Source organism: Synchiropus splendidus, chromosome 18 (genome assembly GCF_027744825.2).
Source record: "Synchiropus splendidus isolate RoL2022-P1 chromosome 18, RoL_Sspl_1.0, whole genome shotgun sequence".
In the NCBI taxonomy this organism is placed as follows: Eukaryota; Metazoa; Chordata; class Actinopteri; order Syngnathiformes; family Callionymidae; genus Synchiropus; species Synchiropus splendidus.
Genome location: NC_071351.1, coordinates 14,024,606 through 14,038,798, shown reverse-complemented (window position 1 = coordinate 14,038,798; position 14,193 = coordinate 14,024,606). Strand labels below are relative to the sequence as shown.

Below are 14,193 nucleotides of genomic sequence, written 5' to 3'. Positions count from 1 at the left end.
CGTTTCGTACAAATAATGAAAAAATCTGGATAAATGGGTTGCTTTTCATGATCAAAAAAGGTCAAGTAATGAAAAGACTGAGAGATGAGATGTTCCCTTCCCTGCCACCCACCCAGTGTGGCTGGGATTAGTTCTTGCAACTATGAAAAGAAAAGGTTATAAACAACAAACAACAAGTGAATGAATAAAAATACCTTCAAACCAAGCACACAGGTTCAAAATCTAAATTGTGTTCAGAGTACTATTTACTCTGTTTCATTCAATCTTTCATTCCCTGCTGGATACTGCCCTCAGGCCCGGGGTCAGAGAGGTGTTGGAGCATATCACAGCTTCTGAAAGCAAAAGGCCTATTTGCTTTGCCTCTCCTCTCCTCTGATTTGTATGCCATCAGCAATGATACAAGTCTTTGACCCCTGAGTGAACTTCTGAATCAGGAATTTTGTGATATATTTAGCCATGGAGTTGTGTGTTTGTCTTCCATTCGTCTGTTCCGATGGATGAAAGGTTTCTCTTTTGTGATTTGATCGCATTAAAATGCTATCTGTAGATAGTTTGTTTCATCCTCGGGCTAATGATGAGTTGCAGTGTTTATCCCTGGTCTCACCTGAGATGTGATGCTCATGTGGAAATGTTTAATGAGACCGGAGGGTTGCATGATCATTACTGCTGGACTGTCACTCTCTCCCCCCCGTGTTTCTCCAGAGAGGGCACGTTGAAGGCTGGCGACAGACTATTGAGCATAGACGGGATGCCTCTAAACAGAGAGAAGCACGCCGATGCTCTGACCATGCTGATGCAGAGCGGCCAAGAGGCTGTGTTCCTGATTGAGTATGACGTCTCTGTCATGGGTGAGCACACACACACACACACACACACACTCAGGGGAGAAGAGGAGGCGTATGAGGGCAGCGTTGGCCTGAGGGCCAGCAACGTCACTATTTCGGTGTGCGGATGAGAGACAGTGTTGGTGCTGCAGACACCACCAGGGGAGACACCCGAGCCAAGAAAGGTGTTGATGAATTAATTTTTTCAAAATCTTCCTCTGTGTTCTTCTGAATTTTAACAGCTGATTTCTAAATTAGGGCAACACTTGACAGGATTAACATAAATTTGCAAATTAAAAGCAGACTAGCGTCTAATATAATTTCAAGAAAATGTCGGACTTTAAGGCTGCGTTCATGCTGCGAATATTTTCCTAAGGATAGGACGCCTCTCTCTTATCTGATTTTTAGAAGTCTTTTGTTGATCTCTATCGATGGCATCATGTGTTCCAGATGCAGTGCAGAAAGCCTCTGGGCCTCTGATGGTGGAGATAGTGAAAGGTCCTGCAGCTTGTTTGGGAATCAGCCTCACCACAACAATATACAGGAACAAACAAGTTATAATCATTGACAAGATCAAGGCGGCAAGTGTGGTGGAAAGGTTGGTGGGTTTTTTTCACCTTGATTGTTCCTGTTCTGACTCTCACTTCTGTCTTCACTCAGGTGCGGAGCCCTGCACGTCGGTGACATCCTTCTCTCAATAGATGGGACCAACACCGACCACTGCTCGCTGATGGAGGCTCTGCAGCTACTGGGCAGCTCATCTGAGGTTGTCAAACTGGAGATTCTCCCGGCCAGTCAGAGCAGACTTCCTGTCAGGCCACAGGACACTGGTACCTTTTTCTCAGAAACTTCTCACCTCGTAATTTCCTATCTCTAATTCATACAATCCTTCTTGTGATATCCAAATGCAGAATATGCCCTAACTGCAATATAATGGCCTCTGCGTATTATTGCAGAGAAATGTATTGGAACACGTCACTGCCATTTTACCTAGAGCTGTGTGTGCGCAAGAGTGCATGAGCCGGACACAATCCCCCGCCTTCGGTGAAGCACTCGCCCCCTTGTTACTACAGGACGCACACACACACAAACGCACACTGCTGTGGGGGTCTTATTTCTGGATCAGAAGCTGCCGGGGCTGCGTAACATGGGAAGAATCACGGAGCAGAGGAAAAGAAATGCAGACTCTGTCCTTTTCCGGGTCAGCAAATCCACAGATTCACACTTCATCTTCCTGCGGTTGTCATTATTACGCACATCTTCACAGTCGTGGTTTCACTCAAAAGCTCCTGTTGATTTTACAGTCTCCATCCCTTTTTTTTTTTTTCCTGTATCGTCTTCATCCTCCCGGATGAGTGGCGATTATAAGATGCAATTTGTCTAATCTCCTGAGGGATTTAACTGGACTGATATGGCCACTGAGGAGCGGGGAGTTTCTGTTTCTCGACGTTGGGCCCAAAACATCCTGGAAAGCTTCCGTTCATTGGGCTTAGTGTAAGCTTCCACTGGCTTTTACTGGTTTGATGAGTGGCGATAGTGACTGGTTCCTCGAGCCGGGGCCACAGTTCTTCTGCATGATAACAAAATACATACCGTTGGATTTAACCAGCTTGACTGAGTATGACGATGGCCTCGAGCGCCGCTGCAGCACGATGTATGTTTGCAGCAAATCCCCCAACCATGTGAGCAAGTTGTCACAGATTAGACCCCCGCAAAAGCCAGCAGAAAGGATTACCGTCACATGATACATTCAGCAACACATTTGTGAATCTGCGGAAGGATGTTAATTACGTAGGTGTGTGTCAAGCAGCAGGGCGGCTACTTTTCTTCTAATGCTGCCTGAGTACTTATACCTAAACTACAAACTCAATTAACATCAATGAGAGCTCATGTGAGGTGCAGTTAAGAGACATAAAGGTGAGCTCTAAATGCAACCTGCAGACTTTTCTGATGAAGGTTGGTATTCAAATCCTCCTTGAACTGGAATTCATGAAGGCTGTGTGTTGATTTAATTCATGTAAAACGGATTATTAGTCGGGATGCTGAACGAAATGTCTGAGAATGTCTTGTAAGTGGAGTGGCACAAATAATGTCAGCAGCTTATGGACACAAATGTGATGCAAATAGAGTGAAATTTGAGCACTGCATTTAAGCCAGCTGCCAATACTGCTAAAAAACATATTCGACATATATAAATTTAAGTGTTACAAGTCGAATTAAAGTATTTTTTTCTCCAAAGGTTTAATGAAAGTGCTTGAATATGGTTTTCTACTTAATTCCATACCAATATTTCAAAAACTAATTCCTTAACATTTGAGTACAGACAATATAATTCCATAACTGAATGTTTGTATCACTTTCTGAAAGTGAAGTTGAAATGGAAATACTTAAAAATCCTGCTCTCTCTTACTTTAGGTTTCATTTCCAAGGACAAATACAATCACACGCCCACCTCTTTAAACATTACAGGTCTTTTTATTATTTAAAAATTGATGCAAATAACAGACAAACTTCATTTAGATTTTTCACTCCTGCAATTCCAGGCGCATCACCTGTTACAATGTGATGTCATAACCAAAGCATCCATTATGAAGGAGACAAAATGAGAGGAGTGATGGACAGAAAAACTTGAGCATAGATACATCAATATGTTGTTTTGCGCACTTATGTGGTCATATTAATCTTAGCTAATCTTAGCCTTTGATAAATCACATTATTATTATTATTATTTTAATCAAGTGGCAGCTCTAAATTGGACATAACTTCATCTGCATCCTTAAATCATCTCGACAAGCTCTGCTCTGACAGAACTCCTTCAGGGCAAACTTCCTCTGGCTGAGCAGAAAGCAGGTATTCAGCTGTTTTCAATCAAGGTCAAAGCTCCACACGGCGAGCGTGATCTCCTCTGTGACGCCCCGCCATGCCTGCCAGAGAGCAGGTCCACTCCTTCTTTGGACATCTTTCAATTCACGATGAAACAATGACTGTAATCCAGTCGCTGTTGTGGAAGCTCGCTCATAAACGTAAGATTCAGGTGTTGTTTGCTGCTGCGGTCTTAGATCTTTATCTGAGTACGTGGGCGTCTTCTATTTGCTGCCATCAAGACTCAGACATGAAATATCAATTACACTGCTGTGATTATCCTCCAGGCGGGCTGTTGCTATTTCAGGCGACGGAAACGTGTTTCCAGCTGACTGTCTCCCCCCCACCTACCCCTTTCTGTGTACAGTGAAAGTGCAGAAGAGCAGCCATCATCACTGGGACCAGAGCAGCAACTTCTGCCATCCCCCACATGCCAGCCATGCCAAGACATGGAGTAGCCCAAGCCACCCACACAACCAGCAGGACCCCTGCAAATGTAAGATATCTCTTGTGACAGAGTCACTGCTCTCAAGCAGGCACCTTCTATTCCATATTTTTCCAGGAGACCGACTTCAACCTCAGTTGTTGCGATAATTTTTGCCGCATGAAAACGGAGATCTTTGATGCCAACAGTACTGTCTTTCAGCTCTGGTGAGTGGTGGCTTCTCCCCTTCCTCCACAGCCACCTCGGGCTTCAGCAGTGGGGGGAGCAGCACCCTGCCGTGCCCTGTGGCTCCCACTGCACCCACCAGCCCTCGAACATCGACAGGGAAGAGGAGGAACAGGAAGAAGGACCACAAGAGCTCATGTAACACAATATTTATTTTAAGCCCTCTTGTCCCAGAATGCACTACAACAGTTAAACTTCACAGAAGCGCAAAGCATTTAATTTCCGCCAAATCAAAATGAGGTACACACTCGAGGTACCTCTACGTGTTCAAATTGAAATCCAGCTTCCTCTGCATTATTTTTTTTCACCCTAACATGAGTGACAGAAATCCTGATGGCTGACTCACTCTCTGTTTCCCTGCTGTCTCTGCTGCTGCATGTCTCTCCTCTATATGTTCCTCTCTTTGTTCCTCTGTTCCATCACCCCCTCCTCTGCTGTGTCTTCCCCCTCAGTATCCCTGACGTCCAGCTCTGTGGGCCCAGGAGGCCAGGTCTTCCACGTGGAGACCAGCGAGATCGTCCTGAGGGGGGACCCGCTCACTGGTTTCGGGATCCAACTGCAGGGGGGAGTGTTTGCCACGGAAACCCTGTCGGCCCCTCCGGTCATCCGCTTCATTGAGCCCGACAGTCCGGCCGAAAGGTAAAACGCTGGAGGAGTCACCTTCCTCTGCTAATTGTCATGTGTGGCTAATTTTAACTGACGTGTCAGTGATTGTCCTCTGAACGCTGGAGAATTGGAGCAGCCTTTCTCTCAATCTGCTCAGCAATGAGCCACCAGATTATCTGCAGCAAGATTATAATCCGTCAGGGAGAGGAGAAAAGACTTTTATTTCCTGAATGAATGCATTCACTTCATTCTTCTTCTTCAGCGCTAAAGATATAACAGCCTTCTTAAAAGGTAGGAGATGACTCTGGTAGGCCAGTTGGCAGTCTGGCAAGCACAGTACTGACATGCAGAAAAAGCAGGATTTTGATGTGACATTTACAGCAATAACTGATATATCAAGAAGACAAATGTTTTAAGTTATTTATTTTAAATATATTTTTGATTCATTCTTTGGCCACTGGGAAAATTACTTTCTGTTATAAAATCCATTATAAACAATAAGAAATATTTTTTGTTTATTTTCTTTAGTTTAATTTTCAATAGTTGAGTAATAAATTCAACATCTACGATCATACATGTAGTGGAAATTGTTTTTAATTAAACTGCTCTTCAGTTACATTTTGTATTATATGCATTCTTTGATGAAATTTGACTAAAACTTGATCAAACATTAGCATCAATGTTAATACTTGAACTTGTTAAATTCAGCGAAAAATATTGAAAATATATTTCTGCTTCTGTCTCACCCCATCTCAAACATAAAGGTTTATATTTTTAGCAAAATATTTATGATATTGCCTTAAAATGGTCTTCCATGTTATTAAAGAGCTTTTCTTTTGAGTACAAACTTGTATGTTTTCAATATAACGTGGATTGTTTTTTTATTATTGAAATAATGTAATTAAACAGGAGATAAATTATACATCATGTCTGTTTAGTTAAATAACTTAACTGTGCCTATTAAAATATGCTTCATTTTCAAAGTATTTTCACACCCAAGTGCTAATAATTTCTTGAAAATGTTCAGCGACACTCGATAAGATCATTGCGCAAATGTGATCTATAAGTCAGTCCATGAAATTATTACTCATGTGAAGGTGTGGACTACTGCAAGTTGGGGACCGAGTCTTGTCCATCAATGGGATCCCAACTGAAGATGGCACATTGGAGGAGGCCCATCAGCTGCTCCGGGACTGTGCCCTCTCCAATAAGGTTACGGTGGAGATCGAGTTTGACATCGCAGGTGTGTCGAAATCATTTTTCCAAATGAAGTCTTTCAACTTGTAACACTTTCCATTGGAATTCTTTTAGAATCTGTGGTGCCCAGCAGTGGAACCTTCCATGTCAAACTGCCTGTTAGAAGAGGAGTGGAGCTCGGCATCACCATCAGTGGTGAGTGAACTGCTTACAGCCTCTCCAGCAAGGGGCAGTGTTGCTCAACTATACTAGTGTGACTTCAGCTGCTCGCTCTCTGAGTCGTCACATCCATGTCAGTCTCGTTATTCATCGCTGAGAAATAGCCTTGAAAACAAGCCTGTGTGTTGCAATTCTTCAGATCATTAACCAAAAGTTGCCAAAGCTCACTTTTTTTTCCTTCTTATTACGCCAGCAAGCAAGAAACCTGGCAAACCTCTGATCATCTCTGAAATCCAAAAAGGCAGTATAGCACACAGGTGAGTGTAGATATGTCATGATTTCAAAACTAATATGAGCATAATGGGATTCAGCTCAAAGTGGATCAGTAGGGCAGAGCTGCTCCACTTTGTAAGGGCTCAGTGTTCCTGAGGTTGAGGTGAAGGGAGACTCACTCTGAGGTACAGGTCAAATAAAACATAATTGTTGTGAACCCGCGGCTCTTGTCTGTGGCAGAACTGGTACTCTGGAGCCGGGAGACCGACTCCTTGCCATCGACAGTGTGCGACTTGAGAACTGCACCATGGAGGACGCCATGCACGTCCTGCAGCAGGCCGAGGACATGGTCAAACTCCGAATCCAAAAGGACGAGGACAACATTGGTAGCACTGTGACACAAAACAAATGTCTCGGAAGAGAACTAAATTCTGCTGTTTACAATGTAGACGAGCTGGAGATGTCGGGTTCGATCATCTACACGGTTGAGCTGAAGCGTTACAATGGACCTCTAGGAATCACAATTTCTGGGACAGAGGAGCCCTTTGACCCCATCGTCATCTCAGGCCTCACCAAGAAAGGTCTTGCGGAGAGGTGAGCTGAAGGAAGCGACAAGTGGGCCTCAGATGAGAGGTTTTTTTTAAAATGATGTGACACTTGAACTGGGCCTAACTGACAGAAGAGAACACACGCTGCCTGCCTGATTCTGTTTTTCTTTTAAATAACAATAAGCCTCTTTGTGCTTGTCCGCTGGTTGGCAGTGGGACAGTTGTTCTGCTCATGCTGACTGTCTGGTGTCTCCGTCTCCGCTTCTTACCCCTGCAGGACTGGAGCCATTCACATCGGGGACCGTGTCCTGGCCATTAATGGGGTCAGTCTGAAAGGAAAACCGCTGAGCGAAGCCATTCACCTCCTGCAGATGGCCGGGGAGTCCGTCACCTTGAAGATAAAGAAGCAAACGGACAGTATGTTGATCACACTGCTGCACCTCTGAAGCAGTTCTCAAGTGTAAACGTGAATCTGCCTCTCCTGCCAGTTTAAACCAGAGGACAAATTTCAGCCTTTTTTTCTGAAAAAACACGCACCTAGGTTTATCAGAAAGTTGGGGTGAAGTATAAAATACAATTGACTCAGAAATCAGATCACATTTTTTACAGTAGCCCACGCTGGCTTCTTTGCTTGGTGACACAATGTGCGTTTTTCAGACATGTTCCTGTGACCTCCACTCTAAAATAAAGTGTGGTAGCATTACACTAATTTTGTGCCTTCAGAGTCTGATCGCCGACGTCCTCCCGACAGAGAAGCAGGATTTCTAAGCGACCCAGAGGACGAGCTGACAGACTACCAGAAGACCTTCAAACATTCAGATATCTACACCGCCACTGTGCCCAGTATAGACTCTGCACTCAGCTCCTGGGATGGATCAGGGTGTGATGCTGGCTACACAACTCAAGGTGAGACCTGGTGGACGAAATTCCTTCCTCCTGTCCAACTGAGATCCCCTCATTTTCCGCAGGCACGTTTCCGTATAAATCCCCTGATATATTTCTAAACCCAAGCGAGTGGAGACGAACGAAGCACAGGAGTCAGACTAGCTCAAGCTCTGGCGGTCTCGCCCATCACTCCGCACTGTACAGTGGTGGATTCCCGGATGATGAGTGGGACAAAATGCCTGGGTAAGTGCACACAGTCTGGGACGTCATGCATCCTGATTTTTTTTTTTTGTGACTTAAATTTGTGCAAAAAAGATCGAACTTTTAACGAAATAAATGTAAACTTTACAGACTAAACAAAAGGTATTGAAGGAAAAACGGAAGCACAGATTGAAGCAGGATCATGACACCGTAACTGACAATTAAGGTCAAATCTGATTGTGTTATCAGATACTACACAGTAGGGATGGGCGATAACTCATTGTGCACAATATACCGGCAAACACAATCTCCACGATGACAATAAATTCGATAAACACGCGACTCTTGGCCGCGTTCTCAGCTCCGCGGCGTTTGACAGCCGACACTGGTGTGTGACAGTTGTGGAGGGTGAGGTGGACTTTGGTTCATGAGCGTAGTTTTAAACACCGCCGTGAAAATAGTTGGATATTGGACGGAGCTCCGCTCCGGTATTGGCGGCACTGTCCTCTCCCACGTCCCCATTCGGGTTCACTGATCGGACACACTCTCACAGGCAGCGCGAATGCTACACTGCAGCATCAGTTAGGGACCATCAACAAATTCTAACGCGGTCAAGGTGTGACTGAAATCTTTAATAAGGCAATGGAAAACAACCATTTCAAGAGAAAGAGTTGTGAAAAGGTTTTTCATCACGCAAGACAAAGGACTGACAGTTTGTATAAAGATTAAATGATCATTTATTCACGTTATTTATCATTTCTTAAATAGCATCTAGGAACTGTGTCCAGACTGCTCCATAGTTCAAGTCAACTGTTAAGAGACATGAGATGCAGCAGACAGACGGCTCAACTTAACCCCTAAATAAAATTGGCAGAGCAGTCTGTCAGACACCAGCGGCTTCTACCAGAGACGTGAAACATTGAATTTCTCGTCTCTACACTTACTTCACTATTCTGTTTAAACTAGCGATGGGACTTTAACATGTTAATTACGAATCATAATTAACTTGTTAAAATATTTTAATCGCTCAGTTCTCTTTTTAATTGAATTGAACAGTTTGCTCTCCAGACAACACTGAACCTTTGTAAGTGCAGGAGTTCCTGGTCCACTGATGCAAAAGACACGTCACAGCTAGGATGATAACAACAACAACAAACATGGAGGAATCCCTGAACAAAAGCAAAACTTAATCTGCGATTCATTGAGATTTAAGAGAATTAATCACAAATTCATTAAATGATTTTTTTAAATCGAATCCCACCCCTAATTTAAACATAAACAAATAATGATGTTGCAGACAAACTCCTAATAAGTTTCATCATAAAACAGTTTCAAGAGAGACTGTAGTGTCCAACACATGGAAGAGAATGAAAATGTATTTATTGTGATATTTATTGCTGAACTTTTTTGGTCCATATCGCCCATCCCTACTACACAGACACTTTTTGCCTTTTCTCATTTGCCCACGCTCTTCTTTCTCACATTATTTTATATAGTTCGTCTTCAACCCTAAAGAACTTTTTGGCACAAAATGTTGTACATTGTTCGCCTTTGTTTTCACTTTTCCAAACTGCTCTTTATATGTTTCCTTCTCAGGTATTCTCTCTCTCACCTGCTTTACTAACTGCCCGCAAGCTCTTAGGTGGTTTCCATTTTTCTATCACCCCATTTCCGTCAATCACCTGAAGAGCCCAAGAAAATCTTATTTTCCCTTTGCCCTTTTTTTCTTCTTTGTCAAGGTTGTGGGTTAAATGCTCTTATTTTGTCCAAATTAGAGGGTTGATATTTCGATAAGCTTGAACTAATCTAGCAGCCTCCTCAGTCACCTACATGGGCCAGCGGGTTGCCAGAGGAACGTCTCGTCACACGGCCACGCTGGCTCCAGCACTGCAGGGCTGCTCTCATGTTCTGGTTCCTGCATTGTCATAGATTCATCAGCCCGCCTCGTTGCCGGGATACTTTAAAGCAGGACGACAGCTTCTGGTCCCAGGCTTTGCAGGACCTGGAGACCTGCGGCCAGTCTGAGATTCTCAGGGAGCTGGAGGTACGTCCACCTTTTCTGTGTTTCCCTCCATCTGCTTTTCCCTACTCATGTGTTCATAGACGCGTGTCAGCGGAAATGACAGTGCCAGATGAGGCATTATGATAATCCGGGACATAATCTGTTATTAAATCTGACAAGATGAGCAGGAAAGGGCGCCTGCTGCCAGGCTGACCCGAGAAGCCCCATCCACAGCTCTGCTCCTCTCCTGCTTTTGTTGATCTGCTTTAATTTGTGCTCTTGCAGGCGTCAATGACGAGTAGCGCTCTTAGTCTGTATCTAGAGGAGACCAAGGCCAGTGACGACTCCATGTTTCCATCTGAAATAAGCCCCATAAAAAGAGAAGAGGCAAACATCAGAGCCAACATCAGAAGTAGCCTGAACTCATCAGCGGGGAGCAGAGATGCTCCCTCACGGCCGTCTGATGCTCTGTCACCAACAAACCTGGCTCTGCACAAGGTAGTGCTCCCATTATACGCTACAGTGTTTTCAGATTTGACCATATATTCTACTGCCTTACAGCTTAGGTGTCTTCACTTCCATTATTTTTGCCATTCCCAGAGTTGACCGATGTCACTTGTTGGAGATGACTTGAATGTTATGTTGTAATGTTTGCTTTAAAGACACACACACTTACAATTCAGAACCGCAGAGGCTTCAAACTCAATCGCAGTTGGGCCAAAATTAAAATCTATGTGTTGTAGTGCACTATAGGAATGAATCTGAGGCCAAGAGAACAAAAGTGCTCCAGTTAACAAAAAATAATTATTATATGACAATGGGTTGTTCATAAAGTTTAACGGATATTTACAAATGCAAAGACATGTTATTATTGTTATGTGATCGACCCATCACGTGACACCACAGAACTTTTGAGTCGCTGCTGGATAAAGCTACAGCCGGAATTTCAGTGAACAGACCCTTCACCCCCTCGAAAATAAAATTTGCAGACGTGCTGGCAGAAACCATGTATCTTACATCAATCTCAAAATTAGACAAAGATTACAAGTTCTTCATCGAACAATACCTGTTTAATAAGGAAGGTTTTTATTTCTATCTGTTTCTTGTTAAAAGAGGGAGAAAAGGTTGAGGTAAATATATTAATGAAACATAAAACTATTACAGATGAAGAAGTCAAATAAATCATGAAATTACCAGACAAAAAGCAAATGTATTACACCATACTGAGTCAAATCATCATATTTACAGCTGCCTGGCATGTCATAGCAGGGTTGTATAAAAACGGTTGGTTGGTCCAACCAAAACAAAAAACATTCTGTACAGAGGTGCGGCTGACTGTGTTTTGTCATGTTTTCAATCGATCATTGTCAATGCCTTTCCTTGATGCTATGAGTGGATTAGTCACGATCAATGTGAAGTGGAGCGTTGGGAAGCCTCTGAAAAGAAAGACTAGGACACATTCCTCTTCACTTAAGCGTGACGCTTTCACATTGTTTCCTAACTTCTGCGAAGTTCGTTCTGAAACCAGGATTAATCATTTGATCCTTATCACTCCACCACTTCATCATGATCACGTCCTCCCACTGCTTCGCTTTTTCCAGTAACAACCTACAAAACTCAGGTTGAGCGTAACCAAGTGGTGCTGCCTGTATTCACAGGTGACCGTCATTAAAGACCTTGACACTCGTGACTTCGGCTTCAGTGTGTCTGATGGCCTTCTGGAGAAGGGTGTCTTTGTCAACATGATCCGGCCCGATGGCCCGGCTGACTGTGCTGGGCTGAAGTCTTTTGACAGGATTCTTCAGGTAAACGGCATAAGGTCACCAACAGTGACAAACCTTTTCTATTTAAAAGCAGCCATGTTGGGCGTGACTGAAATGATCTGGCTCAGATGTGGAGTGGAACCTTCTATTGTTTTATGATCAACGGTTGAGTTCCTTGGAAACTTGTGGGCTCATGCAGACTGGAAACACACCTTGAATTTTAGTGTGTATAAGGGAGGTTGTCATAATGTTTTGACAGATCACTGAGCATGTTTTGACATAACCTACAAATGTGTTTGTCACGTCTAGGTGAACCGGATAAGGACGAGGGATTTGGACTGCAGTCTGACTGTCCCCCTGATCAGGGACGCTGGAGACACGCTGGATTTGGTCATTAGCAGGAATCCTCTGGAAACCTCGGTGACCCAGCTGGCTGACAACTGTGGCGACCCTTCAAAATCACTCTTCTGCTTCTCACAGCACAGGACCAACAGCATCGCCTTGTGACCACAGCCCCCCCCTTCTGCTCCCTAGGATTAGTCAACTACCTCCGCGTTGAGGACCACACACACACACACACACACGTGTCATGCACCATTTAGTTTGTCACATTGTACCTCAGAGACCTTCACACTGATGTCCAGCACGTTGGGCATCCATCACATGCACAATTAGACTTTCAAGCTGAGGAAAAATCCAAGCCAAAGCATCTAGTGCGTTCACATTTTCAAAGCGCTCGCCGCCGCTGCCTCTGCTGGTTTTAGACACAGTGGTAACATGATGTACGGCAGAACAACCCACCTCCCCTCCTGCTCCACATCAACTGGGTTATATAAGAGGGGAGTTGGAGCTTCTAATGGAGACGTCAACACATGCACAACTCCACTCAACGGGGGAGTTAAATATGGCACTCGCACCCAAGCAGCATGTTCTCCCTCAACGTTGCTTCAATGAGCACAATGTTCACATAGTTTTGTTTCCTTTGTTTACCTCACACAGGAACTATTTCTTGGTGCACCACCAACTGCCCCAAAAGTTTTTGCACCGCTTACTATCCACAATGTCTTTGCACTTCCTGTTTCTTTTTCAAATAAAAAGAAACACATCTAACCTAAAACACAAAACACTGCTTTGACTCTCCTTCACTGATACACAAGTGTCCCACTGTGACCCCCGAGTCTGTGTTTTATGGTGTTGTACAGTGCTGGTCAAGTCTGTCTGAAGCTGAGGTCTCCAAATTTAAGAACCATTTTCTCTCAAAAGTATATGTTTTTCTTCCCCCTATCAAGCATGCATGAAGCGTAACAAGGGTGCACACTTCAAAGGTGTGCATTATCAAGACGCTTTATGGATACATATTTATTATTAAGGGTATATTTAATTTTACTGTCAACGCTGTGATTGTTTTTAATGACGGCACATCCTAGCAATTTTGGGGTTTTGAAATTGTGTCAGTAACTAAAGTCAAGTGTACTTTTATTATTGTTTATCATGGAAATTGTTTCTTTTTATAGAATAAAGTTTTAAGAGAATTTTGTTGACTGGTCATTATTCTGAGCTTGTGGCAACATTTTTTTAAAATTTATTCTGACAATTATTGAAAAAAAATATTTCCTTGACAATATTTTGCCTTAAAAATATATTTAAATTTCCCTAGATAACATTTTTTATTCTTTTTAAATTAAAATTTAAGTGGTTTTATCCTTCTTCCCCCTTCTTTCATTGTTATAATGTTACTCCATGTCACTTTCTTCTCATCAGGTGCCGTCCCAGTGGATGAAGGGAACTCCTGTAGAAGTGTGTTAACCTGTTGGAACACTTGTTCGTTAACTGAAGTTACATTTCCGCTTTCCTTGTGAGCTAATGTTCTCATTAGAGTCTACGGTTGGGATAATAATTGGAAGTAATAAAGTTGTCAGATAGCGTTATCTCTGGGAAATGGATGTCACTGGACTCTGCTGGAGGAAGTTCAAATCTAGGGCAATGAGTCACCGCGACACATTTTAAAACCAAAAGCACAGATCCGACTCATTCTAAGCAAGAAACCAACGATAAGCACCGGAGTGTCTCAATGTCCAGTTATGTCCCTTTGACAGCTGCTGGGCTGTAAAGTGATCCCTGCAGGGTTTGTGTGTCACTGATGATTGATGAAATAGAAATCTTGAATCTAATCTGGGTGACACATGCCACATCGACTCTCAGT

The 14,193-nt window shown here is 43.4% G+C and overlaps 1 protein-coding gene across 6 annotated transcripts in view; it reads left to right on the top strand.

Annotated features, from left to right (window-relative positions):
• Nucleotides 1-13,504, top strand: part of LOC128749174 (glutamate receptor-interacting protein 2-like) — a 30,904-nt gene extending 17,400 nt beyond the window's left edge. For 2 of the 6 annotated variants that reach the window (XM_053848503.1, XM_053848505.1), the window contains exons 7-24: nucleotides 703-848; nucleotides 1,275-1,422; nucleotides 1,485-1,654; nucleotides 4,054-4,182; nucleotides 4,333-4,494; nucleotides 4,809-4,995; nucleotides 6,060-6,205; nucleotides 6,274-6,354; nucleotides 6,572-6,635; nucleotides 6,832-6,977; nucleotides 7,041-7,185; nucleotides 7,417-7,556; nucleotides 7,863-8,045; nucleotides 8,108-8,267; nucleotides 10,155-10,269; nucleotides 10,513-10,725; nucleotides 11,886-12,032; nucleotides 12,300-13,504. In XM_053848503.1, coding sequence (XP_053704478.1) covers nucleotides 703-848; nucleotides 1,275-1,422; nucleotides 1,485-1,654; nucleotides 4,054-4,182; nucleotides 4,333-4,494; nucleotides 4,809-4,995; nucleotides 6,060-6,205; nucleotides 6,274-6,354; nucleotides 6,572-6,635; nucleotides 6,832-6,977; nucleotides 7,041-7,185; nucleotides 7,417-7,556; nucleotides 7,863-8,045; nucleotides 8,108-8,267; nucleotides 10,155-10,269; nucleotides 10,513-10,725; nucleotides 11,886-12,032; nucleotides 12,300-12,497 — 2,680 coding nt within the window. In that variant the 3' untranslated portion in view covers nucleotides 12,498-13,504. Of the gene's footprint in view, nucleotides 1-702; nucleotides 849-1,274; nucleotides 1,423-1,484; nucleotides 1,655-4,053; nucleotides 4,183-4,332; nucleotides 4,495-4,808; nucleotides 4,996-6,059; nucleotides 6,206-6,273; nucleotides 6,355-6,571; nucleotides 6,636-6,831; nucleotides 7,186-7,416; nucleotides 7,557-7,862; nucleotides 8,046-8,107; nucleotides 8,268-9,821; nucleotides 10,106-10,154; nucleotides 10,270-10,512; nucleotides 10,726-11,885; nucleotides 12,033-12,299 lie in introns of those variants that run through there. The other 4 variants (XM_053848500.1, XM_053848504.1, XM_053848502.1 and 1 more) reach the window with 3 other exon arrangements.
• Nucleotides 13,505-14,193: the final 689 nt, after the last annotated feature.